Source organism: Podarcis cretensis (genome assembly GCF_951804945.1).
Source record: "Podarcis cretensis genome assembly, chromosome: 6".
Taxonomy (NCBI): Eukaryota; Metazoa; Chordata; class Lepidosauria; order Squamata; family Lacertidae; genus Podarcis; species Podarcis cretensis.
The window spans coordinates 31,794,307-31,821,252 of record NC_137175.1 but is presented as its reverse complement, the minus strand read 5'-3'; the positions used below and the strand labels follow the sequence as shown (position 1 = coordinate 31,821,252).

General features: G+C 40.9%; 1 protein-coding gene across 2 annotated transcripts in view; it reads left to right on the top strand.

Moving 5' to 3' along the window:
- Positions 1 to 26,688, top strand: part of SAMHD1 (SAM and HD domain containing deoxynucleoside triphosphate triphosphohydrolase 1) — a 31,514-nt gene extending 4,826 nt beyond the window's left edge. For both annotated transcript variants that reach the window (XM_079979301.1, XM_079979302.1), the window contains exons 3-16: positions 220 to 289; positions 2,196 to 2,356; positions 4,841 to 4,956; positions 5,036 to 5,106; positions 6,954 to 7,109; positions 8,337 to 8,437; positions 10,154 to 10,262; positions 12,441 to 12,532; positions 13,075 to 13,190; positions 15,397 to 15,536; positions 23,294 to 23,389; positions 23,497 to 23,601; positions 23,891 to 24,022; positions 24,689 to 26,688. In XM_079979301.1, the coding sequence (XP_079835427.1) occupies positions 220 to 289; positions 2,196 to 2,356; positions 4,841 to 4,956; positions 5,036 to 5,106; positions 6,954 to 7,109; positions 8,337 to 8,437; positions 10,154 to 10,262; positions 12,441 to 12,532; positions 13,075 to 13,190; positions 15,397 to 15,536; positions 23,294 to 23,389; positions 23,497 to 23,601; positions 23,891 to 24,022; positions 24,689 to 24,820 (1,597 nt within the window). In that variant the 3' untranslated portion in view covers positions 24,821 to 26,688. The remainder of the gene's footprint in view (positions 1 to 219; positions 290 to 2,195; positions 2,357 to 4,840; positions 4,957 to 5,035; positions 5,107 to 6,953; positions 7,110 to 8,336; positions 8,438 to 10,153; positions 10,263 to 12,440; positions 12,533 to 13,074; positions 13,191 to 15,396; positions 15,537 to 23,293; positions 23,390 to 23,496; positions 23,602 to 23,890; positions 24,023 to 24,688) is intronic.
- Positions 26,689 to 26,946: the final 258 nt, after the last annotated feature.

Below are 26,946 nucleotides of genomic sequence, written 5' to 3'. Positions count from 1 at the left end.
GTTTGGAGAAAGTATGTTTTAAAACCACTACAGTTTGACATCTGAATAAATCTTCATGGAATTGGTAGTGTTTCGGTTTCAGATCTTTTGAAGATCTTTTACTGAAAACTTTTAAAAATGTTTTCACTGAACAGTAGCAATTAACTTAATGTTAGCGTCCACTAGATTATTTAATAAAATATGGAACGGTCAACTTAACTTATACTTGATCACTTTCAGGACCGGAGTGAGACAGAACCTTCTGAATTGTCTGAGCAAACTGGGACAAAGGCATGTTGACATAATGAAGGTGAGAGAAGCATTTACATTAATCTGAAAGCAATGTTAGTCTATTCCCAAATCCTTTATCCTTGAAAACCCACACGGAGGACAGGTTAGGGACCAATAATTTATTTAGGTTAATTACCAATTTACCAATGGCTGTATGATGAGACTATATCTTCTGATTGTCAGGAGACTGGCACAGCTGAACTTTGTTTAGCCTCAGAGACCTTGAGATCAAAAGGCTCTCCCTCGGTTCCCAGGCCTCCCAGGCCTCTCCTACGCATACCAGGCTCCCAAGTTGTAAATTACTTGATAGCCTCCTTTACCTTTTTACAACCCAATCCACACTCAGGCCTTCAGCTGTGCCAGGGTCTACAAATCAGATAACATCTCATCCTACCTAGAGTCAAGATGTAATTGATTCACAACTCTACAGACAGGGAGCTTTACCTTACTCCTGCGTGATCCAGCGTTTGACATACCAAGATTTTCCAACTTCACTACAGGGTGTCTTCTAGATTGTCTTGTATTTCTTGTGTTGACAAAGGTTTGTTATTTTTATAGAAGTCTACTGGACGATATAAGCCTTTGGTTTGCCAGGTTTTTATCTGGAGGTTTTGTGCTGCGTGATGAAATAATGGGTGGTATGCCAGGGGAATTAGTGGGGATGGGGTTGGGAATAGTTTGCCTATTTCTGTTTTCCATGCTTTGAGCATGGCCTGTGTGTACCTGTTAAGTGTTGTGCGAATTCTCCTTAGTTTGTTTGGGAGGAGTGGGGGTTCTGTGGTGCAGGTATTTTCAGTTGTGTCCCTCTCTAGGTGTATCCATTGTTTTGTCTCATCTTCTAGTATATATGGGGTTATATGGCGTATTTGGTTGGCACTGTAATATGCTTCTATGTTGGAGATTCCCCATCCTCCTTCTGAGGTAGGGAGGTGCAGGTATTTGGGGCTTATTCTTGGTTTTTTGTGTGAGAAGATAAAGGAGTGTAGTTTTCTCTGCCATCTGTGGAGTTGGGTTTGGGGAATCTAGATTGGGAGGGTTTGGAATAGGTAGGTCAGTCAATTGATTTGGGGGGGGACACGTTTTGCTTGATCAGAAATTCTCCAATGTTTTTGTTTTTTGTTTATAGCTTAGCTCAAAGAACAAATGTATGATTTTTTTTCTGAAACAAATTATCTGAATCTGTACAAACTTCTTATCACATTTCATGTTCTCAACATCTATTTTATTTGCGTGTGCTACTTGTCAGTCAGTTAAGGAACTAAAAGCTTTTGTTTTAGGGCAGCCATATTGGTGGCATCCGTCTGTCTCAAGAGACAGTGGAGTGTGCCTCCAGGGGTGAATGGCTGTGTTAGCAGCATCAAAGTGACCTCTCCAGGACGCAAGCTTGGACAGTATACATGGAGGTCCTTGGATGCCAAGATGCTAAGATCCCACTCACAGCCTCACTAATGTGGTCCAAAGGAAAGCAGAGCAATACATTTGGCAGCTGCTTGGCTGTAGGAGTTGCCAGAAGGATGCATACAAGGCGCCATCCAACCGTCTTAGGGGTTCCACTCTGGATTTGAGTAGGATTTACTCCTTAGTCTTTTCTTCTCCCAAAGATATACCTCAAGGCAGTGGAGGATTGGGGTCGGGTTTCCTTCTCCTAGATCAACTACCTTCCCAGGTTGATGAGGTCCATCTGCCCCTCACTTCCCTCTACAGCATGTGCAGTATCCACCTTCTTGACTGTTGGACCTGTTGGTCTTGCCGCTAAATCTGCTGGAGCTCATCTTGGCATACAGGGGCAGCCATATATGCTTTTTGTTATCCAGTGATTGTACTAACTTTTGAGTATAGCGAAAGCAAGTGAAAGTTAAAAGTGTTTTCTTCTGGTGCTTTTCATATATCTGCAATAGTTTTACATTTTGTTTTACATCTTCCAGGTATTTAATGACCCGATTCATGGTCATATTGAAATGCATCCTCTTCTTGTTCGGATCATTGACACACCTCAATTTCAGCGTCTAAGATACATCAAACAATTGGGTGGCACTTATTATGTTTTCCCAGGAGCATCGCACAACCGTTTTGAGCATTCCCTTGGGTAAGGCACGCGTTCTTTTTGCAGATCTATGGTTTTTTTGAACTGGTATATGCCACCATTCAGGTTACTGCAGACTGGTTGTGCCTCTGAGCATAAGTAATTGCAGTTTCATTGAATTCCATAGTAATCTATCGTAAAACAAAAGCACTGCTACTTGTAACAGGGAGTCCTTGGAGCACCCCACAGTCACCTAACCATGACTCTCTTAGGTTCAGGTCAGGGTCACAAGCAAGAGACTTCAAAGCGGGACATAGAAGCCAAATAGCAGCCCATTATTGTTGCAATAAACTACTAGAAAGATGAAGCAGCCGGAAGCCTCGATCAGCGGGTTACATCAGTATTTCAAAGGTTTTCATAATACATCTTGGGATGCATCACTAAGACATCATAGATATGTCACAGAAAAGGTGTGGTCTCAGAACCTGAGATCCAGGCATGCCCCTGTCACTCAAATATAGTTTTTCACACTTACTCCATCACAGTACAAAGGAAAGTATTTACAGTTTCCAGCTCCCTGAGTCAAGTCAAATACACACCTTTGTCTTGACCAGGCTTAATTCCACTATGGGGTGGTTAGGCATTGGGATTGAGATGATTATTTGTCTGACACTCTTGGGGCAGAATATCAGTCATGACTGCTTGGGATAGCCCTGCAGACTCTTATGGTGGGCTCTCTCACCCTTCCCCTTATACCTCACTTCCCTGGGTCCTAAAAGCAATTGGAACTGAGAAGATTGATACAACAAGTGATTTCTTATGAATTTCGAAAGTTTCCTGTAATGGGATATGGGGTTGCTTGTGCGTAAGCGCTGAACTGCTCCAAGCTGAGTAGTTGGCTTAAAACTTTCCCTGACCGGACAGCCCTGCCTTCGTGGGTGTCTTAATCACTGGCAGAATCTGTCAGTGGGCGTTTCCTGAATTTCTTCCAACATAAAATGCTCCTTGACACTGAGTCTCCGCCTAGATTCCCTGCGCGAAAGCTTTCTGCGCAGAGTGGGCGTCCCAAGGGGAGGTCCTGAGCTCTCTGCACTGGTCTCGCTGGAAGCGTCCCTGAGCCTTCCCTCCGACGCCCCCTCCGCCTCTCCTTCCTCAGCGGAAGCTCTCCCTCTCCCCCTGCTGGTTCCCTCTCCAGCGTTGTCTGGGAGCCTTGCCACCACCCTAGGCTCCGATGGCAGTTCCCTGACATTTCCCCATTGAGCTAGTACATAGATACATTTATCAGTGAATTGCTACATTTGGTATTGACACTTTCCCTGTTTTCCTTTGTTGGAGACCTGTCACTCAGCGGTGAGTCAAAGGCTCCTGAGCTGAGCTTCCCTTGCAGATGCAATACCTTTGCAGATATGTTGCTGTTTTCTCTTGACACTAAGGGATTTGGTTTGACAGGTGAAAGGCAGGGAAATGTGTGTGAGTGAATGGTTTGGTAATGTGCAGCGGAGACTCTTTTGTCTCTGCCTTGTGTGTGGGGGGGGAGGGTCTCTCACCCCCCTTCCAATTTCCCAGTAACATACTTAACTTCCATTAAAGGAGATTAACATATATGTAAAAGTTAGAAGTACCCTTCATCTCATATGCTGGTGTGTTCAACATTTGGTTTCGTGAGGATGTAGGCTCACCAAACCCAAACTCAACTAAGTAAGCAGATTTTCTGACACTGAGTTTTCCCACTAAAACTCATGGATGAAAAGAAATGCTATTTGCTTTGACAATAGGGCTGTGTTCTTGCTTGCTTGCTTGCTTTCCTAAGAATGCACTTTGTTGGTGGATAGAGAGGCCGGCTGATGTGACTTGAATCTTTTAAAAAAAAAATTTTAAGGCAGCATTTTATGAAATTTGCAGGCATAGTAAGAGAGGGAGTTTAGTTGCATTTCCTCCCCTAGTTTATTTTAAGCAATTTCAGCCGAAGAGATGTTTTTTTCTCCAGTCTTAGCACTAAGCATCACAGCACTGAAATCAGAGATGGACCACAGCCTGCCTTTTAAGAGTACAAAGCAGCTTCACCCCACCCCCACTCCAGTGCTGGTGGGGGTGGGGAAAGGCTGCCTTTTAACTTAAACAGACCCTTCTCTGCAGAGTAAAAAAGCAGCCTTTATGGTCATTCTACCCTAGTGCTGGAGAATGCTGATTTTGTATGTGTGCACATTTATACATGCGTGTTTGTGTGTGAGTGTATGTTTGAGTTTTGGACTACATGTGTGAGAGAATGAAAATGTGTGCTATGTCCTGTATGTCAAGTGAATGTGGGTGTTTGTGGGTGGTATGTGTGCATACCTTGGTCAAAGCCATCACTGGCATGTGGGCCTTGGAGATGTGGCTGACCAGCAACGTGGTCCTTGGACCAGCCTTGCTCTATAGGTTTGCAGTTCACAAGCTAAGTAAGTTTAGTGGTATTCCACAATATATAATGTGGGGCAAGTTTTTATTTTATTTATAACCCTAAAATTCAAGAACTGGAGAGCTGAACCTTTTGCCTTCTTGCAACAGGGTCGGCTATCTAGCAGGCCGTTTGATCCGGGCACTGCAGAAGCGACAACCAGAGTTGGACATCAACCAAAGGGATATTTTGTGCGTCCAGATTGCTGGTCTTTGTCATGATTTGGGTAAGCCACTTCCCACATATCTTAATGAAGCAATTTATGCACGCTAGGTAAAGATGAACTGCATAATTCTTACTTTCAGGTCATGGACCATTTTCACACATGTATGATGGAAGGTTCATCCCTCGTGTTTGTCCAGGAACTGCATGGAAGGTGGGTATGCAACCAGTCATTACTGCTTTCTTTTTTAAAGGAAATGCTGCCTTGCCTAAAAATATGTTAACCTCATTTAACAATTACCGTATTTTTCGCCCTATAGGACGCACTTTTTCCCCTCCAAAAATGAAGGGGAAATCTGGGTGCGTCCTATGGGGCGAATGCAGGCTTTCGCTGAAGCTTGGAGAGCGAGAGGGGTCGATGCGCACTGACCCCTCTCGCTCTCCAGGCTTCAGGAAGACATCCGCACCCTAGGCAGCCCTGCAGGAGTTCCCACAGGGCTGTCTAGGCTGCGAATAGCAGCCTGCTTCCCAGAGCGTTGGGCGCCCTGAAAGCAGAGCGCCCGGCGCTTCGGGAACACATCTGCAGCCTAGGCAGCCCTGTGGGAGTTCTCCGCAGGGCTCCCCACGCTGCGGATAGCAGCCTGCCGCCCGGTGGGCGGGGCGCCCTGAAGCAGAGCGCCCCACGCGCCGGACAGACATCCGCAGCGTGGGGAGCCCTGCAGGAGTTCCCCGCAGGGCTCCCCACGCTGCGGATAGCAGCCTGCCGCCTGAGGCAGACATCGGACAGCCCCACAAGCTCGGGGGACAGCAGGGAGGCACAGCGCTGTTCCGCGACCTGGTTCGGTTTCCCCGACCTGCTTTTGGGGGGGAAATAAAGGAAAACATTTTTTCCTTTATTTCCCCCCCCCAAAAAACTAGGTGCGTCCTATGGGACGAAAAATACGGTATAGTGTTTTTTATAGTCAAATTACCCAGACATTTCCTGAAGTTTTTTTTTTTTTAAGTTACCATATTGGTGAAATATAGTCACTAAAATCCCTACTGTTTATCTACCACTCTCTTCTGCCTTAGTCAGACCCCACCTGGAGCACTGTGTCTAGTTCTGGGGGTTGAGGGAGTTGGGTATGTTTAGCCTGGAGAAGAGGAGACTGAGAGACAGTATGATAGCCATCTTCAATTAACTGAATAGCTGTCACATGGGACATGGAGCAAGCTTGATTTCTGTTGCTTCAGCCTTAGCGGGTAGGACCTGAACCATTTGATTCAAACTACAAGAAAGAAGATTCTGACTAAACATGGAATGGACTCATTCAGAAAGTGGTGAAGTTCATTGGAGGTTTCTAAACAGGTTGGATGACCATTTGTCGGGGATTGTTTACCTGCTTTACAAAGAGTTGGACTAGATGGCCCTTGGGGTTCCTTCAACCCCACAATTCTTTGAATTTTCTCAGTCCTTTCTTCTCACAGAGATTATGTTCCATTAACCTTTCTAGGGTCTTCTTTCAGTGGCCTCTCTGCTTCGTTTGCTGTTCTAAGTACCTTTCTATTTTCAGCCATCTCAGGTTATTGAACATTCCATTGCTTATCAGGAATTAGTGATTTCAGCAGCTGAGCTGCAGCAAGAATGTGAAACTAGGAAACAACTCTTCTCCCCCCTGCTGGTATTTGTTTGCTATTGCAGCAGTGGGAGATCCAGCATTATGCTTGAATAGGGAACCTGATTTAAAGAAACTCTGGCTTGTTTAACATGCTAGTTAAATTTGCTTTTTATGGCACTTTAAATATTTTGTTTTAAATCAGAATCCCTGGATAAAATCTGACATTAAGCTGGGATTTTGCAGAAGTGAAAATGAACTCTGTTCAAGCTCCTTTGAGGGGAGCGTGAGCTCACGCGCGCACACACACACACACACACACACACACAATGCTTTGCTTCAGGCTCATCCACCTGACATTAAACCATGGCGTAATGTTGTCTTAATGTTTTTGTATACAGTTATGATGGCTTGTTTTGACAGCATATGCTTTGATTAATAATAATTAAAACTTCCTTTTTTGCAGCATGAAGATGCTTCTGTTAAGATGTTTGAACACTTGATTGATTCCAATGATCTAAGACCAGTCTTGAAGTATTATGGTCTCAAGCCAGATGAAGATATAGACTTTATCAAAGAGCAGATAGCAGGACCCATTAAGACTGAAAAAAACAGTAGTTCAGTAAGTCTAATGCTTTGTAAGTACTGTGCAATTTAATGGAATATAATGCTTAATAGCATTATCTTTTTTGAAGGAAAATTGACAGGTGTTGCATGTGGGAGATTCATTTATTTTTTTTAACCATTGGTTGTTGAGCTTTTTATAGATCTTGGAAGAGGGGCCATAGTTCAACAGCAAAGAATATTCTTTGTGTTCAGAATGTTCCACTCTGTTCTACCATTTCCAGTTAAAAAATGCACGGCAGCAGAGCTGGTTAATGCTTCTGCATGAGGCTTTGGAGAATCGTTATGCGTTAGGGTAGATCAAAGAATGATCTGAGCTGCTTCATACTTCATGCAATTCTGTGCATGTCTATGCAGATATAAGTATTGCTGAGTAAGCTTGCAAAAGACAGAGGTGCATCTAATGGTTCCCTTCCTTTTGGATGAAGGGAATATTTGCAAGTGACACAGTAAGAGGTCACCTTGCAGGCTCTTCATTTGCTTATCCTGATATTTGGATAAAAGTGAATTTTTATTCAATAAATATTTTTCTGTGAACAACTTTTAAAGAGTTAACTTCACAAAGTGATGTACAAGTATAAAAATGGCAGCCACCAAAACAATGCAAAATATGTTAAAAACAGCCAAACTTTTTAATCATCTTTAAAAGCCACCACAAACGCAAGCACACTATAAATCAAATAGTAATACTGTTTTTGCAGCCCAGTTCAAATTAACTGTTAAAAGTGACTGAGGGGAAAATGGGTTTCCAGGGTCGGATTCAAAATATAAAGCTGGAGTTTGCCTATTATCACATGGAATTGAATTTCCTAAATGTGCTGCTGTGGCCAACAATGTCCTGTTCCGTGTGCTTGCCAATCTGATTGAAACCAGTTGTCCAGGAAGGAGTAGTACTACTTAGACCCAAACCAGACTATTGACTGATAAGAGTACCATGGTCAACAGTTCAGGAGAACCAATAGGGCTGTGCTCCTTGCATTCATATTCCAGTGTAAGTTAATTACCTGGCTAGCCAAGGTTGTTTCCATCACAAAACTAGGCTGTGATTATTAGCTCCACCAATTTTTATCTCTTATTAGTAAAGTATTGACAGGTATCAATTAATCTGTTCCAGCATGTGCAAAGAGTTCTTAGAACCCTGCTTCCTTGCCAGTTTGGTGCTCAGAGTAGATTGCTATATTGTAATGTATTATTTGCTTTTGGGTATTTCCACCCCTTTCTCCAGTGGCCTTACCGTGGGCGACCTGAAGAAAAAGGGTTTCTTTATGAGATAGTGGCCAACAAAACAAGTGGCATCGATGTTGATAAATGGGATTACTTTGCCAGGTATGGATCTTGCTCATTTTAAAGCATTTGGAAGATTTATTTTATAGATAAACAATACTGGGAATATTTTACCTATAGACAAACAAATCAATGGAATATCCTCTTGGTCCAAGTTAAATGGGATATCTATCTTATCATTAAAAACTCTTTATCTATCTTTAAATACTGTATGGTGTCATACCATATAAACTGTATGCTTGTTGAAACAAAAAAAATTCCTTCCAGTAGCACCTTAAAGACCAACTAATGCACACGAAAGCTCATACCAAGAACTGACTTAGTTGGTCTTTAAGGTGCTACTGGAAGGATTTTTTTTTGTTTTGACTATGGCAGACCAACACGGCTACCTATCTGTAACTGTATGCTTGTTGGTTAACCCTGTATTTTTTTATATTGAAAACTAATAAACATACTTGAAAAAAAAATATCTAAGTGAGAGAGCCATGTATACAGTATGAGCAGGATATAGACTATGAATGAGGAACCTGTGGCACACCAGATGTTGTACTCCAGCTCCCATCAACCTCAGCCAGGATGGCCAATGTTTGGGGATGGTTCAGCAACATCTGGAGGGCCCAGGTCCCCCACCTCTCATATAGAGAGATACCTAGCCCAGGTATTTGTCTGTGTACATGTGCTCCATGTACTTTCTATGATTTTATTCTATGGTCTTGTGTTGTTGTAAGCCACTGTGATATATATTTTTATGATGCAGGGCATATGCATATTTTTATAAATAAATTCAGTATCTATATGCAGCTGCTGGGGGTGACCTCTACAAGATTTGGGGCAAGGGAGCACCATATGCTGATGATACCCAGCTGTTTCTCTGTAACATATGAACCAAGAGAAGTCATGCATATTTTAAACCGGTGCCTGGGCTAGATGAGGGCTGGATGGAAACCCTATGGATGGGCTGTTCAGCAGTTCTGATGGGTTTGCATTCTCTCTGGGCGTGCTCCTAGATCCATTGCTGTCACTAGAGGCTCAAGTGACCTCAGTAGCTCATGGTGCCCACTACCAACTTCGGTAGGTTTACAAACTACAACTGTTTCTGAATGAGGAGAAGAAGCAATCCTTGTTGGAGATAGCAACCACTCTCTGGAATACTCTGCTTTGGGCAATTCATGAGGTAGAGATCATAATGGCCCTTGAACAACTTTTCAGAATATGTTGCCTATGTTTTCCTGGACTCTGTCTGACTTAGTGTTTAATTTTTTTGTTTTGTAGACATGTTCAGTTTTATTTGTGAAATACAGCTGTGTTCTGTTTTTATCACATGTTTGTATTTTTGTTGTTTTTATGGAAACCACTTGGAGATTTTCACTATCTTAAGCAGTTTAAATAACATTTAGCAATATTTTTCAAACTAAACAGTGTCCCATTTCATACATCACTTTAAACCAAACCACAGCTGAGTGTTGGGGTTCCGAGGGAGGAGATAGCAGCTACTTTGCTCTTCTCTAGTTCTGTTGCTGTGCTGAACTAAGCCATGGCTTGGCTTAGTGTCTCATGCAGGCATGTGTTTTAACTCTTTCCAGTAAGCTGTGACTTTGCTCTCTGGTTTAAGACCCTTGGTTTTTCCAGGAGAATTCTGAGCCAAACTATGGCTTAGTGCAGCAGAACAGCCTGGGAGGAGCAAAGCAGCCGCAGGTTCATGCTAAACCATAATTCGTCTGAAGATAATTCGTCTGCCTGTTTCTGGAATATATTTAGGGATTGTCACCATCTTGGAATCCAGAACAACTTTGATTACGTACGCTTCATTAAATTTGCTCGTGTCTGTGAATTTGAGGGAAAGAAGCATATTTGTACCCGTGACAAGGTAAGCTTTCTTGAGGAAAGTAGAGAATGCCAACTAAAATAGTGTTGGCAGCTTGAAAAACTCGCCGTCAAATTCTTGTCTATTTCGTTCTTCTATTCCCTCCCCCCCTTTCAGGGAGCTCAGGGAAACACTGTCTCATTTTGCTGTCACTCAGTGTTGAGAGGCAAATTAACCTGAAAGCTAATGTTTATACAAAGCCACCCAGTGAGCTTTATTACTGTGGGTGTAATGAGTCCAGATGGAGATAAACTTGGAGTCTGCTAGTGCTGCATAAATTGAGAAGTGCATTTCCAAGTGAATAGGAGACAATGCAATATATGTTTTTTCTGTTGTTTGAGAACAGAAAGTTTGAGAAAAAACGGAATTTTGGGAGCACGAGGTATTGGCCAAGCCATTACCTTTCATCTCAACCAGCCTCACTACATGTAGGGAGTATATAGGCTTACTATAGCTTATGGGTGACCATGTGGTGGTGGTTTGGCGTCGGTGTTTAAGGGCCATAAATTAGAAAAAGAACCCTGCTGGATCAGACTAAAAGTATGTTGAATTCAACCTTGCGTTCTTGCCATAGCCATCCATTCCCAGATGCCTGTGGGAAGCCCACAAGGAGGACATGAGCAGAACAACATTCTTCTGCTTGTCATTCCCAGAGACTGGTTTTTAGAGGCATACTACCTCTGATAATGGAGTTAGTATAGTCATCATGACTGTAAGTTTAGAGAAAGTGGGTAGGGAAGGTTTGGGTTATCATGGAAGGCAGGTACAAATCGTTGCAGTCTATTCTCTCTAGTTCCAGCATTAATCCCCCCCATGCATCTGGTTGCTCTTCCACTTTGCTCCCTGGTCTGTGCAAGTCAAGTCACAAGCAAGGCAGAGTGCTTAAAAGCTCTCTTCACTCCGGGTCTGCTTAGTGTCGCCCATCGCAAAATGAGCTTTTAAGCTATGCTTTGTTTGCTGGGCAAGGCCCACTCAGCACATGGGCCGTGCAAGGTTCTGGGGCGCTCTCACGAGATAATCTGATTTCCTGCGAGATCTCACACAAGCATGCATAATATTCCAGAGCTGGCATGTCGAACGGGCCTTGCCCAGCAAGTAAGAGAGAGAGCTTAAGAGCTCTTTTCAAACCTGGTAACCCAAACGGCCCAGCACAAAATGAGCTTTTAAGGTCTTGGCCTTGGTTGCTGGGCAAGGTCTGTTCAACACACTGGCTCTCTGAATCCTGGGGATGCTGTCTCTCACCCGCTTGCTGCAAGGCAGCTCCAAGGGTTGGCTGGCTATATGTGTGCGTAAGATAAGGGATTACTGTATTTTCATTAAGCAGAAGAAACAGGAAATGTAACCACACAAAATTGTTTCAGTTACAAGGTTGTAGAAGGCAAAGCTCAGTACAGAAGCAAGGAAAGTATCCACCAATTTATGAGCATTCTGCTCTCATGCATGCAAGGAATCATCTTATCTCAAGGATCCTGTGTTTCATGCACTGCTTCACTTTCAAGGAGCCCCCATGAGGCCTCTCCACATAAGCAGAAAGTAATCTTAATTGCAAAAATGATTACTCTAGTGTTCTGGAATACATTTTTATATTTCTTGTGCATGGATTATTTAGAAGGGTCTAATTATTTCTATGTCCTGGAACCTTTTTTTATTTTATCCCTAGTTGTTCAGCGACAAACATCCAATTTGAGGAATTAAAGTAGAATTTGCAGATTAAGGCTGCAGTTGTATACACTCTCACCTGGCTACCAGGCTCATTAAATTTGGTGCAATTTACTTCTAAGGTTATACACATAGGGTTGCACTTGGGAAGGCTCTTGATACCAGATAGTAAATGCTCTTTCTTAAAAAAAAATATTTTCAGGCTATCTTCTATTTCTGTAAAATTGCCCTTGAATCCCTGCTACCCACTCTCGGGCATTATTATGAGCATTTATGAGAGAGACTGTTTCATGTATTCCTGACCATTAAGTGAAAGGAGCAAAAGTTTGCTGCCAGCAAGTTTTATTTATTTATAACAACATATACCACTATTCATAAAGAACATCACAGTGGTTTACAACAGTCATACATAAAACAAGAACAAACATTTTGTGAAGTACCTGCCCTGAATGTTTCATAAGTCTTGGAACTGTGGTTTTAATAAAAAGATGAATAAAAGACTGTTTTTATCTTGGACTTTAGGAGGTTGGAAATTTGTATGACATGTTCCACACACGGAATTGCCTGCACCGCAGAGCCTACCAACATAAAATTAGCAACATCATTGAAACTATGTAAGTAAGTGCATGTTGATATGCCCTAGACAGGGCAGTATCCAAATAAATCCTAGCCATTCTTATGTTAGTAGATTAATTACATTTGTATGAGCTTGCATATTAATTCATTTTAATAATGTATGACTGAAGGAGGAATGCTTCTACAATGGTGCTTGCCAGCTCCAAATATTTTTTAAAGAAGTGTTGCCTGATTTATTTAGGGATGTGTTTTAATTCAACCAATTTGAATTTAATTAATTTTTTAAAAAATAATTAATATTAAGCAATTGATCAATTAAAGGTTGTAGCCCTAGTTCTGGAGTGTCTCATTGAGAAACTCTGTTGAATGTCCCTGTCCTTCTCCTTAATCGTTTTTCAATGTGGATTTTGATGACTAGAAAAAGTTATATGGTTTAATTTTTTTATCAACTTTGGTGTTTTTGTATTACTCTTTTTTAGCCATAGAAATAATTTTCCAAATTTCCAAAGCCATTGTGAAATCTGGAGTTAATATTGAAATTATGGATTCTTCCTCATTTGTCTTGCATGTTTCATATCAGGATTACAGATGCCCTTTTGAAAGCTAACCCACATATCATCATAAAGGGATCTGGAGGGGAAGAGTACAATATCGCTACAGCACGAGAAGACATGGAAGCCTACACTAAGCTAACAGGTATGGGCTTATTGGACTGACACCTAAATTCTAATTGCATCAATTTAGGAAGTATTTCTCTCAGGGTACCATTTTGTTATGGCACTTAAATGAAACATAGTGCATTGCTTTATGTAAATGAATTATATATTCTGCTGTGTGCATATGAAGGAAGTCAAGTGTTTGTATCTCTATTTATAGTATAAGAAACGGATTTGTTCCCCTATGGCCAAACTTCCCCCTCTCCCAGTTTTAAAATTATTTAAGTGGTGGTTCGTGAAAGAGAAAAATAAAGATTTCCTCCTTTTCCCTGTCTCTCTTTTTACCCCTCTGTAAGCCATTAAGGAGCTTATTAGCTTCGTTTAATTTGAATAGGTTGATATATAACTGCTTAGGCAAATTCTTTTTTTGATCTATCGCTCCTGTAAAAATCTTGGTAGGATGAGTATGTATTAGATGGTGTTGACTCAAAACTGAAACCAAAATGGTGGTTGACTCGGGCTAGAGCAGGGATCGGCAAACTAAGGTCCCCGGGCCAGATCAGGCCCACCTGCGTCCTAAATCCGGCCCGTGCCGTGAAGCCAGAACCAGCTGCGAAACTGAGACTCCTGGCGATGGTGACGGGAGGAAGAGGCCGAGCGGCGGTGGCTCTGATTGGCAGAGACGTCCCGGTACTGCGCTGAGGTAAACCAGGTGCAGGGTTTAATTGGCAGAGCTGCTGCTTCTCAGCCTCTTCCTCTCGCTGCTGCTGCCGCCGCCGCCCTGGTGCTCGTGTGGACCAGAGAGCGGAGCGGACAAGCTTGCTCTGCCTACCTGCTTCACGAGAAGAAGCAGTGGTGGTGGCAGTCCCTGGGAAGGTAAGCCCAGCGCCTTCTTTCTCTAGGCTGGGAGGAAGCCCATTTTGCGCCACTTCCGCCAGCCTTTCGGCGAACGAGGCAGGCGGCAAACCAAGAAGGGGGGGGACTACTTGCCCCCCTCACATTGTGCATAGGAATTCAATTTTTTTTAAATGTAGTCCTGCCCTCCACAAGGTCTGAGGGACAGTGGACAGGACCCCTGTGAAAAAAGTTTGCTGACCCCTGGGCTAGAGAGTCCAGGGCTTAGCCAGGAGCAGTGAGAATCTTGGAGCCAATGTGACTGTGTAGAAGTGAAAGATTTGTTACTCAAATTGGTGGCGGAGGAGGAAGGCAGGACAAAGCGGAAAGCAATGGAGGAGCAGAAAGGAAGCTATGAGGGATGTATAAATTCCTGGTTACTAGTGCTGAGCCCAGGTTTTTGGTGGTTCTTGGACAAGATGCCCTCAATGTACCCCTCTACCTCAGTAAGTATGTCCCTTCACTCCAGTGATGGCAGCTGCTCCTCTGCCTCATCATTGCTAGCTGTCTGGACTGAACGGTGGGGGTGGAGACGCTCTTTGTTCATCTCCTCCATGTTGAAGCAAGAGGCAGATAAACAAGCAGGCGGTTATTGTTAGTGGGGTGGGGGTGTCCTTGAGAGGTGCCCAATCTTGCCAACCCTTACACTAGACCTGCCAGTTTTCACAGAGCCTTGGGAAATGCTTGTTTGAAAGTCAAGCCTTTTGCCCTTGACTACTTCTCACCATCCTAATCCCAGTTGTGTGGTAATTGAAGTTTTATTTACTAGTAGAGTCAGATGTTTCTAGTTGTGCTCTTCTTTACTGCTGTGTATAGACATTGCACAAAACCTGGTTGTTTAGGAAGGTCTTCAGCTCAAAAAACAGACTATTCTTGTTATGACTATGTTAGGGCTGCTTTCCTTTGTGCTCTTTTGGTTTGTGAGTGGAGATTTTTGATGTGTTTTTCAAAATGTTATTTCCTGATTTTCATTTCCTGAGTTTCATTTTATGCACATTTTACCATAAGCTACTTTGAGGTTGTTGGGCTTTGATTTGTTTGAGGATATAATTATTTTTCAAAAATGTTACCTTCTGGTGCCTTTCGTTTACTGCCAAAGCAGCTAGAGAAGAGACCCACAGAACTATATCTTACCCCTGTTGAGAAACAGCAGAATCTTGGGGTTTTCCATCTGACTGTTGAATTGAATATGGTCTTGTGAGTTTCGTTTTGCAGATATATAAAAGATCATTTCCAGTTGACTACGATTATAATAGCATAAAAAAAATTCTTAAATTCTGACAGATAATACGTGTTTCAATTATGCAAAAGAAAAACTGGCTTTAATGACTTGATTTGTTTAATACTGGCAGATGAGATCTTCTTAAGGATTCTTCATTCTGATGAGGTAGAGCTCAAAGAAGCACGGGAAATTTTATGTAAAATAGAGCGGCGTGACCTGTATAAGTACCTGGGACAGACTCAGCCCCAAGAGGGCACAGAAATTACAAAGGTGGGCACAGTTTCTCAAGTTACATTGGTTTTTTCACTCTGCTAACTTGTTAAGTGTGATCATAGAGTAATGTACTGGTTGGTTTTTTCCAGTACCAATTTGCTTACCTCTGGCTTCTATCTCTCTTTACATTGAAAAATTAAAAAATTGTCCAGTAGCACCTTAGAGACCAACTAAGCTTGTTCTTTTTTGTTTTTTAAATAATTTTTATTAATTTTCCAATTTTAAGACAAAGCAATAGCAACATAGGAACATCATCAAATACAAACGAACACACAAATATAATTTCTTAACCTCATTTTCATAAACCTCCTTTCTCGGACTTCCCCATACCTCACCCTTTTTGCATCCTTATTTTACAGTTTTTCAGCAACCCTTTTTACCAATTAGATTTAAGCTTATTATCTTTCTCAGTTTCCCCTTAAATTATCAAACAGTTTCAGCTGTAATTCTACATCTTCCTTCCCCTTGACATTTTAGCACTCCTCGATTTTGTAACAGTTCTTAAGGTATACTTTAAACTTCTTCCAATCTTCCTCCACCGTCTCTTTCTCTTGGTCACGGATTCTGCCAGTCATTTCTGCCAGTCCCATAAAGTCAATCACTTTCGTCTGCCATTCTTCCAGTGTGGGTAATTCTTGTGTCTTCCAATACTTTGCTAGAAGAATCCTTGCTGCTGTAGTGGCATACATAAAAAAAGTCTTATCCTTCCTTGACACCAATTGGCCGACCATGAACAAGAGAAATGCCTCCGGTTTCTTATGAAAAGTACATTTAAGTACCTTCTTAATTTCATTATAAATCATTTCCCAAAAGGCTTTAATCTTTGGGCAGGTCCACCAAAGGTGAAAGAAGGTACCTTCAGTCTCATTACATTTCCAACATTTATTATTGGGCAGATGATAAATCTTCGCAAGCTTGACTGGGGTCATGTACCACCTGTAGATCATTTTCATAATATTTTCTCTTAGGGCATTACATGCCGTAAATTTAATACCGGTGGTCCATAACTGTTCCCAGTCAGCAAACATAATGTCATGGCCTATGTCCTGTGCCCATTTAATCATAGCTGACTTAACTATCTCATCTATTGTATTCCACCCCAGCAGCAAATTATACATTCTTGATAAGTTCTTAGTATTGGGTTCTAACAATTCTGTTTCTAATTTCGATTTCTCCACCTGGAAGCCAATTTTCCTGTCTTGTTTAAAAGTCTCCATTATTTGGTAATAATGGAGCCAGTCTCGTACCTTAGACTTTATTTTCTCAAAACTCTGTAATTTAAATTTGCCACTTTCTTCTTCTAGAATTTCAAAGTATTTTGGCCATTTAGATTCCATATTAAGTTTCTTCACCTCCTTAGCCTCCATTGGTGATAACCACCTAGGAGTTTTATTTTCCAGCAAGTCTTTATATCGAATCCAAACATTGTATAATGCTTTCCTGACAATGTGATTTTTGAAACCCTTGTGAGCTTTAACCTTGTCATACCATATATATGCATGCCAACCAAACCTATTGCCGAATCCTTCCAAGTCCAGAATGTCTGCGTTCTCAAGAAGTAGCCAATCTTTCAACCAGCAAAAAGCTGCCGATTCATAGTACAGTCTTAAGTCCGGCAGGGCAAACCCCCCTCTTTCTTTTGCATCAGTAAGTATCTTAAGTTTTATTCTGGGCTTTTTGCCCTGCCAGACAAATTTAGATATATCTTTCTGCCACTTCTTGAAACAGTCTAGTTTATCCACAATTTGTAATGTCTGAAACAAAAATAACATTCTAGGCAATACATTCATTTTAATCACTGCGATTCGACCTAACAAGGAAAGCTTCAAGTTCGACCATATTTCTAGATCTTTCTTTACCTCTGTCCAACATTTGTCATAATTGTCTTTAAATAAGTTCACATTCTTAGATGTCATGTTAATCCCCAAATATTTTACTTTCTTTGCCACCATTAACCCAGTTTCATTTTGAAAATTCTCTCTTTCAACATTTGTTAGATTTTTTTCCAAAACTTTAGTTTTTTGTTTATTCAGCTTAAATCCTGCCACCTGTCCAAAAACTTGGATTAACTTTAAGACTCTTTTTGTACTAGTGTCTGGCTCTTGTAAAGTCAATACTAAATCATCTGCAAATGCCTTCAATTTATAATGTTTGGCTCCGACCTGAACTCCTTTTACCAGCTGGTCCCCCCTGATCATATTCAGCAAAACCTCCAGGACTGATATAAAAAGTAATGGGGATATTGGGCACCCCTGCCGTGTCCCTTTTTCTATAGAAAGTTCATCAGTAACCACATTATTTACAATTAACTTTGCCTTTTGTTCAGAATATATTGCACCTATACCATTTTCAAACCTTTGGCCTACCCCCATCCCATGGAGATTCTTCTTCATAAAATTCCAAGAAATATTATCAAAGGCTTTCTCCGCGTCCACAAAAATTAAAACTGCTTTTGTGTTAATATTTACAGTCAGCAGTTCCATAATGTCAATTATGTTCCTTACATTATCTGATAAATGTCTTCCTGGGAGAAAGCCTGCCTGATCCTTGTGAATCTCCTCCACCAACACCTTCTTCAATCTTTTTGCTAAAATGTCAGCAAATATTTTGTAATCCACATTAAGTAACGATATAGGGCGGTAGTTCTTGATCTGGTTTTTTTCAGTTTCAGTCTTTGGTATAAGTGTAATAAAGGCTTCTTTCCACGATTCAGGTGCCTTTTCCCCCTCTAATATTTCATTACAAACCTCCTTAAGCGGCTGTATTAACCATTCCTTCAATGCTTTATAGTATCTGGAGGTTAGTCCATCTGGTCCTGGAGATTTCCCTAATTGCATATTTTGAATGGCACCCTCTATTTCTTGATCTGTTATTTTCTCATTTAAAGCCAACATGTTTTGTTGTGAGATTTTTTGTAATCCATGTTTCTTAAGAAAATCTTCTATATCTCCTTCGTTTTCCGGCCCTTGTGCATATAATCTTCTAAAATAGCTCTGAAAACAATTGCTGATCTCATTTGGTTTAGAGATGTTCTTTCCATCTACCTCCAAGCTTGTGACTGTATTTAATTTCTGTCTCTTCTTCAGTTGCCAAGCTAGAAGTTTCCCACATTTGTCCGCTGATTCGAATGTTCTCTGTCTCATTTGCTTAATTTTCCATTCTATCTCCTGATTCATCAATTCCATATACTGCATCTGGTAGAACTTAATTTCTCTCAAAATCTCATGAGACTTTGGTTTTGACCTCAATTTCTTTTCTCCTTCTTTTATTTTTTCCAGGATCTTATCTTTCTTCTCATTTTGTTTCTTTCTCTTTAAGGAGTTCTGTTGTATTAAGAAACCTCGCATCACGGCCTTACTTGCGTCCCAAATCACTCTTTTCTCGACATCTGTCCTCAGGTTTATCTCGAAATAGTCCATCAAAGTTTTTTGGGCCTTTTTATAAATCTCAACATCTCTAAATAGGGTGTCATTCATTCTCCATCTAAAGGAACCAGCTGTTGTTAGTTTCATTTCCATCTTTACTGCGTTATGGTCGGAGCATGTCTTTGGGCAGATTTCCACTTTTTTTATCTTTGGAGCCATTCCACTAGTAGTCCATATTTGATCTATTCTTGTCCATGTCATCTGTGCCTCTGAGAAGAATGTTCCCTCTCTCTCAAGAGGGTTTCTTATTCTCCAAATGTCAATCAAGTCCATATTTTCAGTCATCTCAAAGAAAGTCTTAGGTAGTCTCCCATCTTTAGAAACCACCTGTCTTTGTGCTTTATCCATATTTGTAGAGACGACGCCATTCATATCTCCTAATAAGATCACCTTATAATCCAAATAGTCCATTAGTGTCTCATGCAGTTTCTTATAAAATTCTGCCTTCCCTTCATTTGGTGCATAAATGCCAACTGTCAAAAAATTTTCTCCTTGGATTTGTATCTCAATTGCCAAAATTCTTCCATGCTCATCTTTAAAAATCAGTTTTGGGGCCAATTTCTCCTTCGCATAAATCACCACTCCTCTTTTCTTAACTTTATCTGATGAAATAAATTCCTGTCCTAATCTTTTGTTTATAAGCAATCTTCTATGTGCCCTTGTCACGTGGGTTTCTTGTAAACAAATCAAATCCAATTGTTCTCTTTTCAAAATATGAAAAACCTCACGTCTTTTTCTGGGAAGGTTCAATCCATTACAGTTCCAAGTTAAAAATTGCAGAGACATAATTGATTAGTTACCTCCAGTTGCTCCCTGCAACTGTTCTTCTTCCGTTGGTGACTTAAGTCCGAATGTCAGGTTTCCAAGATCTGTTTCAGAGGTCGATTCTAACACTCCTTTCACCAGGTCCTCATTTCTGTCCAGGAATTGTTCTTTATCTTGCACTGTTCTTATTCTAACTTTTTTTCCTTTGAAGTTGAAAGACAGGCCTTGTGGAAATTCCCACCTAAAAGGTATGTTGTTCTTCTTCAGCAGGTCAACCAGATTCTTATAAAAGGTTCTTACCTCCAGAATGTATTTTGGGATGTCCTTGTAGATTTGCACAGAAGCGTTTCCGATCTGAAGAGTTCTCTGATAATGCCAGTTTAATATTTTGTCTCTTTCCTCTTTAGATCTCAGAGTTATCAGACAGTCCCTTGGGATCTTTCTGCCTTGCCTTCTGCCCAATCTGAAGGCGGTTATTATCTTAAATTCTTCTTCCTCTGAGTTTACCTGCCAAAATTCTGAAAGTTCACTTTCAGGGACCAATCTAAGTCTCAGATTCTTCTCCTTCCTCTGCATCTCCCACAAAGACAAGGCCGCCTCATGCTGGTCAAGCTTCTTACAAACTGGTATTAAACTTTCCTGTGTGGTTTCTGCAGTAAATTTAGCTTCTTCCGCAATTTTTCGAATTGTAGCGTTTTCTTGAACCAATTTATTTATGGTTTCTGTATTAGACGTAATGCTTTTAGTATTTAAATCTAATTTTGCTGTAAGTTCTGTCAGTTGTTTGGTATTTTCAGTGCTCTGTCTTGTTAAGTTTTCTAAAGATTCATTTATTTTAAGTAGTGCTTGTGTCACTGAATCCATGAATGCGTTTATTCCTTTCTCCTGTCCAGCTGCGCCTGTTGGCAATAAGGCTGATATTGAGCCCCTTTTCTTTTGTGCAGCTTTAGCTTTAGATCTTGTTGCTATCTCTTCTGCGGAGCCACTCATATCCCAAGGTCGTTCCCACAGGAACAGCTCTTAAATGGAAAAATCCAGTGACTTGCTTTTTGACAGTATGTTACAACTGTTACTTTTCAACCCTCTAGAGGGAGCAATTCAATGTATCCAATAGGCAGAGGAAACAAAGAAACCAAAAGCCCTCAGAGGGAAAAAGATTTTAACAACAGTCTTTCAATCTTCTAATTGCAACAATGTTATTTCTGTAAAATCCCAACAGTTATATCCAATAAAATCTGCGCTTTGCAATAGGTCTTATCTGACAGTCCCCTGTCAAAGTGCTTCACCCAGGCAGTCTGTTCCCAGAGTCAGAGACAGCAGAAATTTTTTAATAAATTTCCTCTCATGCAGGTTAAACCAAATTCCCTTTTCTTCCCCCCCTGCTCCTGCTTGCTGGGGGGGGGGGGAGTTGAAGTTCAATGTCAAAGTTAAGCAGTTCAAAAAGTTCAAAGTTGCTTTTCCTTCAATTGCAGCTTTCTAGTTCCGTTGCTTTAAAAATCATGCAATCCGGGGGAGGCAGACTTCCTTTATTTACCGTCCCCCGATTTCGGCCAAATTTCAAATGCTTTTTTTTATAGTCCCAGTAAGGTTTCCAATCCTACTTACGGGTATTTCAATTTCAGTTCAGATTTCAGGAAGGAATCGGCGCTCTCCGCTAATCGCGATGCGGCTTCACTCCACGGGCTGGGTAGCGACTCAGCACCGCACGCACCCCGATGCCACTCCGGAGCCTTTAAAAAGGCTCCTTAACAGTAAAGGAGGGCGCAAATGGTGCCCACCGAGTCTCCTTGTTCACAGGCTTCCGCGCCTGTGATTTTAGGGGTCCCCGCTTCGCCGTAGCGGTCAGACCCGAACTCGTGGAGCAGTCCTCCTCCGGAGATCGAAGAGAGGACCGCCATTAAGCGCTGGCGCCGACCGGAAGTCCCTCCCAACTAAGCTTGTTCTGGGTATAGACTCTTGTATGCATGCACACTTCTGCAGAAGTCACCAGACCCTTATATCTAGTGGGAGGGTGGGGTGTGGTTTTTCTCAGAAGGGTAGTAGGAGATGGGTGATTGACTCAATGGGTATGGTAAACCTGTTGACGACTACAGATAGGTAGCCGTGTTGGTCTGCCATAGTCAAAACAAAATAAACATTTTTTAGCACCTTAAAGACCAACTAAGTTAGTTCTTGGTATGAGCTTTCGTGTGCATGCACACTTCCTCAGATACTGTTGACGACTGTTAACGACTGCAATTAGTCCTACAGGAAAAAGCAAGGGATAGTATGCAGATGACCAAAAATAGATTTAGCATATGTAATGAGACAAGAATCCAATATCTCTATTCAGACCAGGTCTCTCCATAGTGTCTCTTTACATACTCTCTCTCTATATATATTCCTCACAGATCACTAATCTCTCCCCTGTTCCCCTATCTTGCCGCAAATGCCTTGCCAAAGCCTGCCTGAGCAGGTGCATGGTCCATGAAGTGCCTGGGGAGGCCATCTCTGTCACTTCTCTCTCCAGCCACGCCACAATGCAGAAACAACAACTACCACTTTCTAGACTGAAAAGAACCTTTGGAAAAGCCCACACCTTCTTTGCCAGCACAAGCTGACTAGTCATGATGCAACTGAGGGCAACATCCTTGTTGCATTTCTCTCCTGCTCCCACTCCTGCTGAAAAAGTCCACTGGAGGCTGGGAAAAGCCTGTCCTTCCCTGTCCTTCCCTATCACATGGGCATCCTGCATGAAGTGAGTGAGGAAGGCATCCGCACTGTTCCTTCTCCTCCCCTGAATCCTGAAACAAATTGGCTTTCTGGGCAGTAAAGGGAGTGGTAGCTACCACTCTTCCCCTCCTCTCTAGGCCACCTTTGTCTCAAAATGCACAGGCTAGAAACTTTTTATCTTCCTCCATATATCCTCAACATTCCCTCCAAAGAGTAGAGATAGGATTGTATTTGCAGAGTGGAAACAGGCATGCTCTTTTAACTTCAGAAACAGCACTGCACAACAGAGCAATCAATATAAAGGCCACAGACAGGCCCCTTCTTCAGTAAAGTTCATATAGGTGTGTTGGGGTGCCAGAAGTGGTTTTCATGGGTGCTAGGTTGGTAACCCCTGGATTAAGCATTAAGTACAAGAGTTACTAGGTTTTTACAATAGTTTGCATCAACTTGTTGGATAACAACAACAATAGTAATAATAAGTTCTTACTTCTACCCCGGTCATCTGACTGAGTTGCCCCAGCTACTGTGGCTTTCAACATAATAAAAGCATGGTAAAACATTGAACATTTCTCAACAATAATAAAATGTTCCAACCTTCTTTCCTTTCTCTCTAATGGATAACTAATTTTGCCTTAGTCTGCCTGAAGAGAAGCTATGATAGCATTAAAAGTCATCACTACTGATTGTCATGGTATGGTGATATCAAATACCTTGTTTGTCACATTGTACAGTGCGTGAGAGAGAAAATTATTTTGAAAATTAATCATGGGTCTGGTTCATCAGTTTCTGAGAGTATGATTCAAATACAGTGATTCAAATACACAAAAAAGTAAAAGGTTTTATACCCTGCAGGAACGGTGTAGTAAGATGGCTGAAGAAATTGCCAAGTCCCAGCCCAGTACATTATCTCACAAGCCTGGATTAAAGCCTGAAGACTTTATTGTTGATGTAAGAATGATCTCTTTAAATGTTCATTTTAAATGATTTAGATTTCTTAACATATGTGCCTACAATGCACTTTAGTACATTTTTATTTTTGACTTGCCTCTGTGAAGGTTATCAACATGGATTATGGAATGAAAAAGAAGAACCCTGTCAATAATGTGCGTTTCTACTGCAAGTCTGACCTAAATAAGGCATTCAGAATTTCTAAAGAACAAGTAAGTAAGGTTGGGGTGTGTGTGTTTCTGCCTGTTTTATTACGATAGCTTTTTAAAGAGTATCTGAATACATGTGAAAATGACTACAGAATTGCATGGCAATAGTAGCAACACAGTTCTAATATCACCTGCTATGTAAGTGGTAATTGAATGCAAGTGGTTTTAAGGTAAAATTCCACTGTGCAAACATTCTTGTAACTGAATGGTGCTGCTGAGAAATTTGTTGAAGCTTTTTCTGACAAGGTGATAAAATTAAGTGTATGTGACTTCTTTTTCCCTCTGTCTTAAGGTTTCAAAGCTCTTACCAGAAAAATTTGAAGAGCAGCAAATCAGGGTTTATTGTAAGACAGCAGATAAAATCTGTGATGCTAGAAAATATTTCATTCAGTGGTGTATAGACAACAATTTCACTAAACCACAGGTAAGAAAGGTTTAACATTTAGCAGGTGCATCTCAGTGTAGAATCATAGAATTGTAGAGTTGTAAGGGACCCTGAGTATCATCTAGTCCAATGCAGTAATATGCAGCTATTCCATACGGGGATTGAACCTGCAACTTTGGCGTTCCTCACCACACTCTAACCAACTGAGCTATGAGATTCAGATCTACCTCATTCTCTGTATTCCTTTTGTTCATCACCTGTTCATTCTTCCATAGTCTCTTCTATCACCAGCCCATTATTACTTCTGCACATTATGAACACAAGGGACTTGAGAATTCTTAAAATCTCAGAAATCTCGTTGGAGGACAATCTAGCCTTTATGGTTTACATTCTAAAACAACTGTAATACTACCACTAACTAGAAGTTTTGTATCTGTTATGTTTATTAATTTCCTTGGAAATGATGAATACATAAAATTTGTTGAGAGGGGACTACCACAAATAAATGGGGTACAGCATGAGTCACCCATTACCCTTTTATGACAGTTTGAAAGGGCAGTGCAAGAATGTTTTTCTTGTAAAATGATGTGTAAAAAGGCTCCAATGAGTGTCTTGCTCCACTTGCCAAGAAGATGACAGAATGTATTGACTGTTAATTTCCAGTGCACAACTGAACTTCTTTTCTTCATTTTGATGCTTTGATAGGATGGTGATATTGTTGCCCCTGAACTTACACCAATGAAAGCAGACTGGAATGTAGTCAAAGATGATGAAAAGCATGATTCAAAGAAAAACAGTTCTACTCCAAAGCCCAAAAAGTCACTTTTTAAGGACTAGAACAAATTTTCTGTTGATTGATTCTGGTGTGTACAAGATTGTGTTATAAAAACATGGAAACGTGGAAAGAAAAGCATTAGTGGAAAATGCCAGTCTTAGCTCAGATGAGTTAAAATTCCATTTGTTGTAGATTTCACTTGGACATTTGATGACCGGCAATGTTCTTATTTTGTTAATTCAAATGTGTGCCGGTGAAGAAAGGTCTACTTTCAAAAGCAGGTTGTATCCAATGTTATTCCTACTCAGAATAGAACTGCTGAAATTAATGGACATGGCTAATATAGCTCCATTAATTTCAGTGTGTTTGCTCTGAGTACAACTTAGTTGGATAAAGCTCAAACGTTTTTGGGAAAAACCACAAAAGCCGCCTTTCTATTTCAAAACTTCTTTCATTTTCTTAAGATCTCTACTATGATAAATGTTATATATGAAACCTATTGTGGGAAAAGGGGACAAGCCTATGCTATTTGCCTATCTTCTGTTTATGATAAAAGTGGTTATCCTACTATTCTTTTTAGCTGCCATTCCCTCAAATCATGATAGAGTCAGTATATGTTCATTTAGAGCTAAACATGCCTTGGCACAATCAAGGATATACTATTTTATAAAGTTACTTTTTTAACTTCAATGCTTACCTTTTATATAATCCAACAAAATACTCGCAGTACCAAAACAACCAATTATTGAATGTATCCTAGCCATTAAGCACTAGGTAGAGAGGAAATGAGCTGGTTTGTATAGAGAGGCAAACAGCTGTTAAGAATCAGAAGCAAATTTCAGACTAGGGAGTTTTGCCTGTTATGTTTCAAACCGACTTGAATGTATTTTTAATCTCTCATATTTTCACAATTTGTTGACTTTGTATGGAATAGTATATATTGTTCCTTAAATTTTTTTTTTTTTGAGAAACACAGTTTTATGATGTGGCACTTTATGCTGACAGAAAATGGGTTTGTGTGTGAGAAGTGTGCTGTTAAATGTGAGAACAGAGAGTTTCTGAAGCTTCATTTAACAAACCTAAGGCTCAGAAGAAATGTATACACCATTTAAGAACTATGAATTGGGAAAGAGAGAATGGGTCCTCGTTGCAGAAGGGACTACAGCAAAGGTACCTACTGTAGGAAGCTGGAAAGCCACTTTCACCATCAACACCCCGGTGTTTCTTTCTGTACTGAGCAGATTTACAGGACCATTGCAGGGGGGAGTTGAATCCCACTCCCTTCACCAGCGGGATAGTGCTCAAAGGAATGTTGGATCCATGCCAGTATTTAAAATGAAGTTGCGTCATGGAGTTCTCTTAAAACTTAGGGCTGAAAAATTAAACGTTTAGGGTATTATCAGGTGCTCTGTTGAATTTACTTCCAGCACACAGCACCTGAATCTAGAATTATTTCACCAGAACACACTTTCATCCAACACACTTTCACACGAGCAGAGAGCTGTTCAGAAATATCCAACATTTCTAGTGCTGCAGTCAGAGTACGGGTAGCTAACCTGTGACCTTCCAGATATCAGTGAACTGCAACTGCTATAATCCCTGACTGTTTGCCATGTCTGGTGCTGATGTGAATTGGGAGTCCCAAAAACATCTAGACTAGACTATGCAAGAAGAGACCTCAAACTCAGTGGCTCAATTGTTTGAGCTCCGTAAGATTGGATTAAAAGGGAGCTGCTGGCATCCTGAGCCTTTGTTTTGACATTAAAATGCTTCATAAAAACGGGTTAAGGTAACGTACATAGAGCTATTTTCTCCAAAGCTGTATTCAATTGTCAGACTGGTTAGAATTATAATTATATATTTTGTGTGCCTGTATATTAATCTTTTTTCCTGTGCATATCAGCTGAGTAATAAAACCCCTTAAAAACCCCTAATGGCCAATACCTAATATGTTCAGAACTTGACTGGACTTTTCAATGTGTTACAAAGAGCCAATTTCTGTAAAGTAAAATTCAAACTTGAGCAAATCTGGAACTCTGTAGTTACAATACCAATGGGCAATTTATCCCAGTTCATTTATTGGGACCGGCAGTAGGCACAGTTGGTTTCCTTTGCTTGCCACAGTGATGTCTTAGGAATCTGCCCCTCACAGCCCTGCTTCCTGTATTTCAGATTTTGTGCTATATTT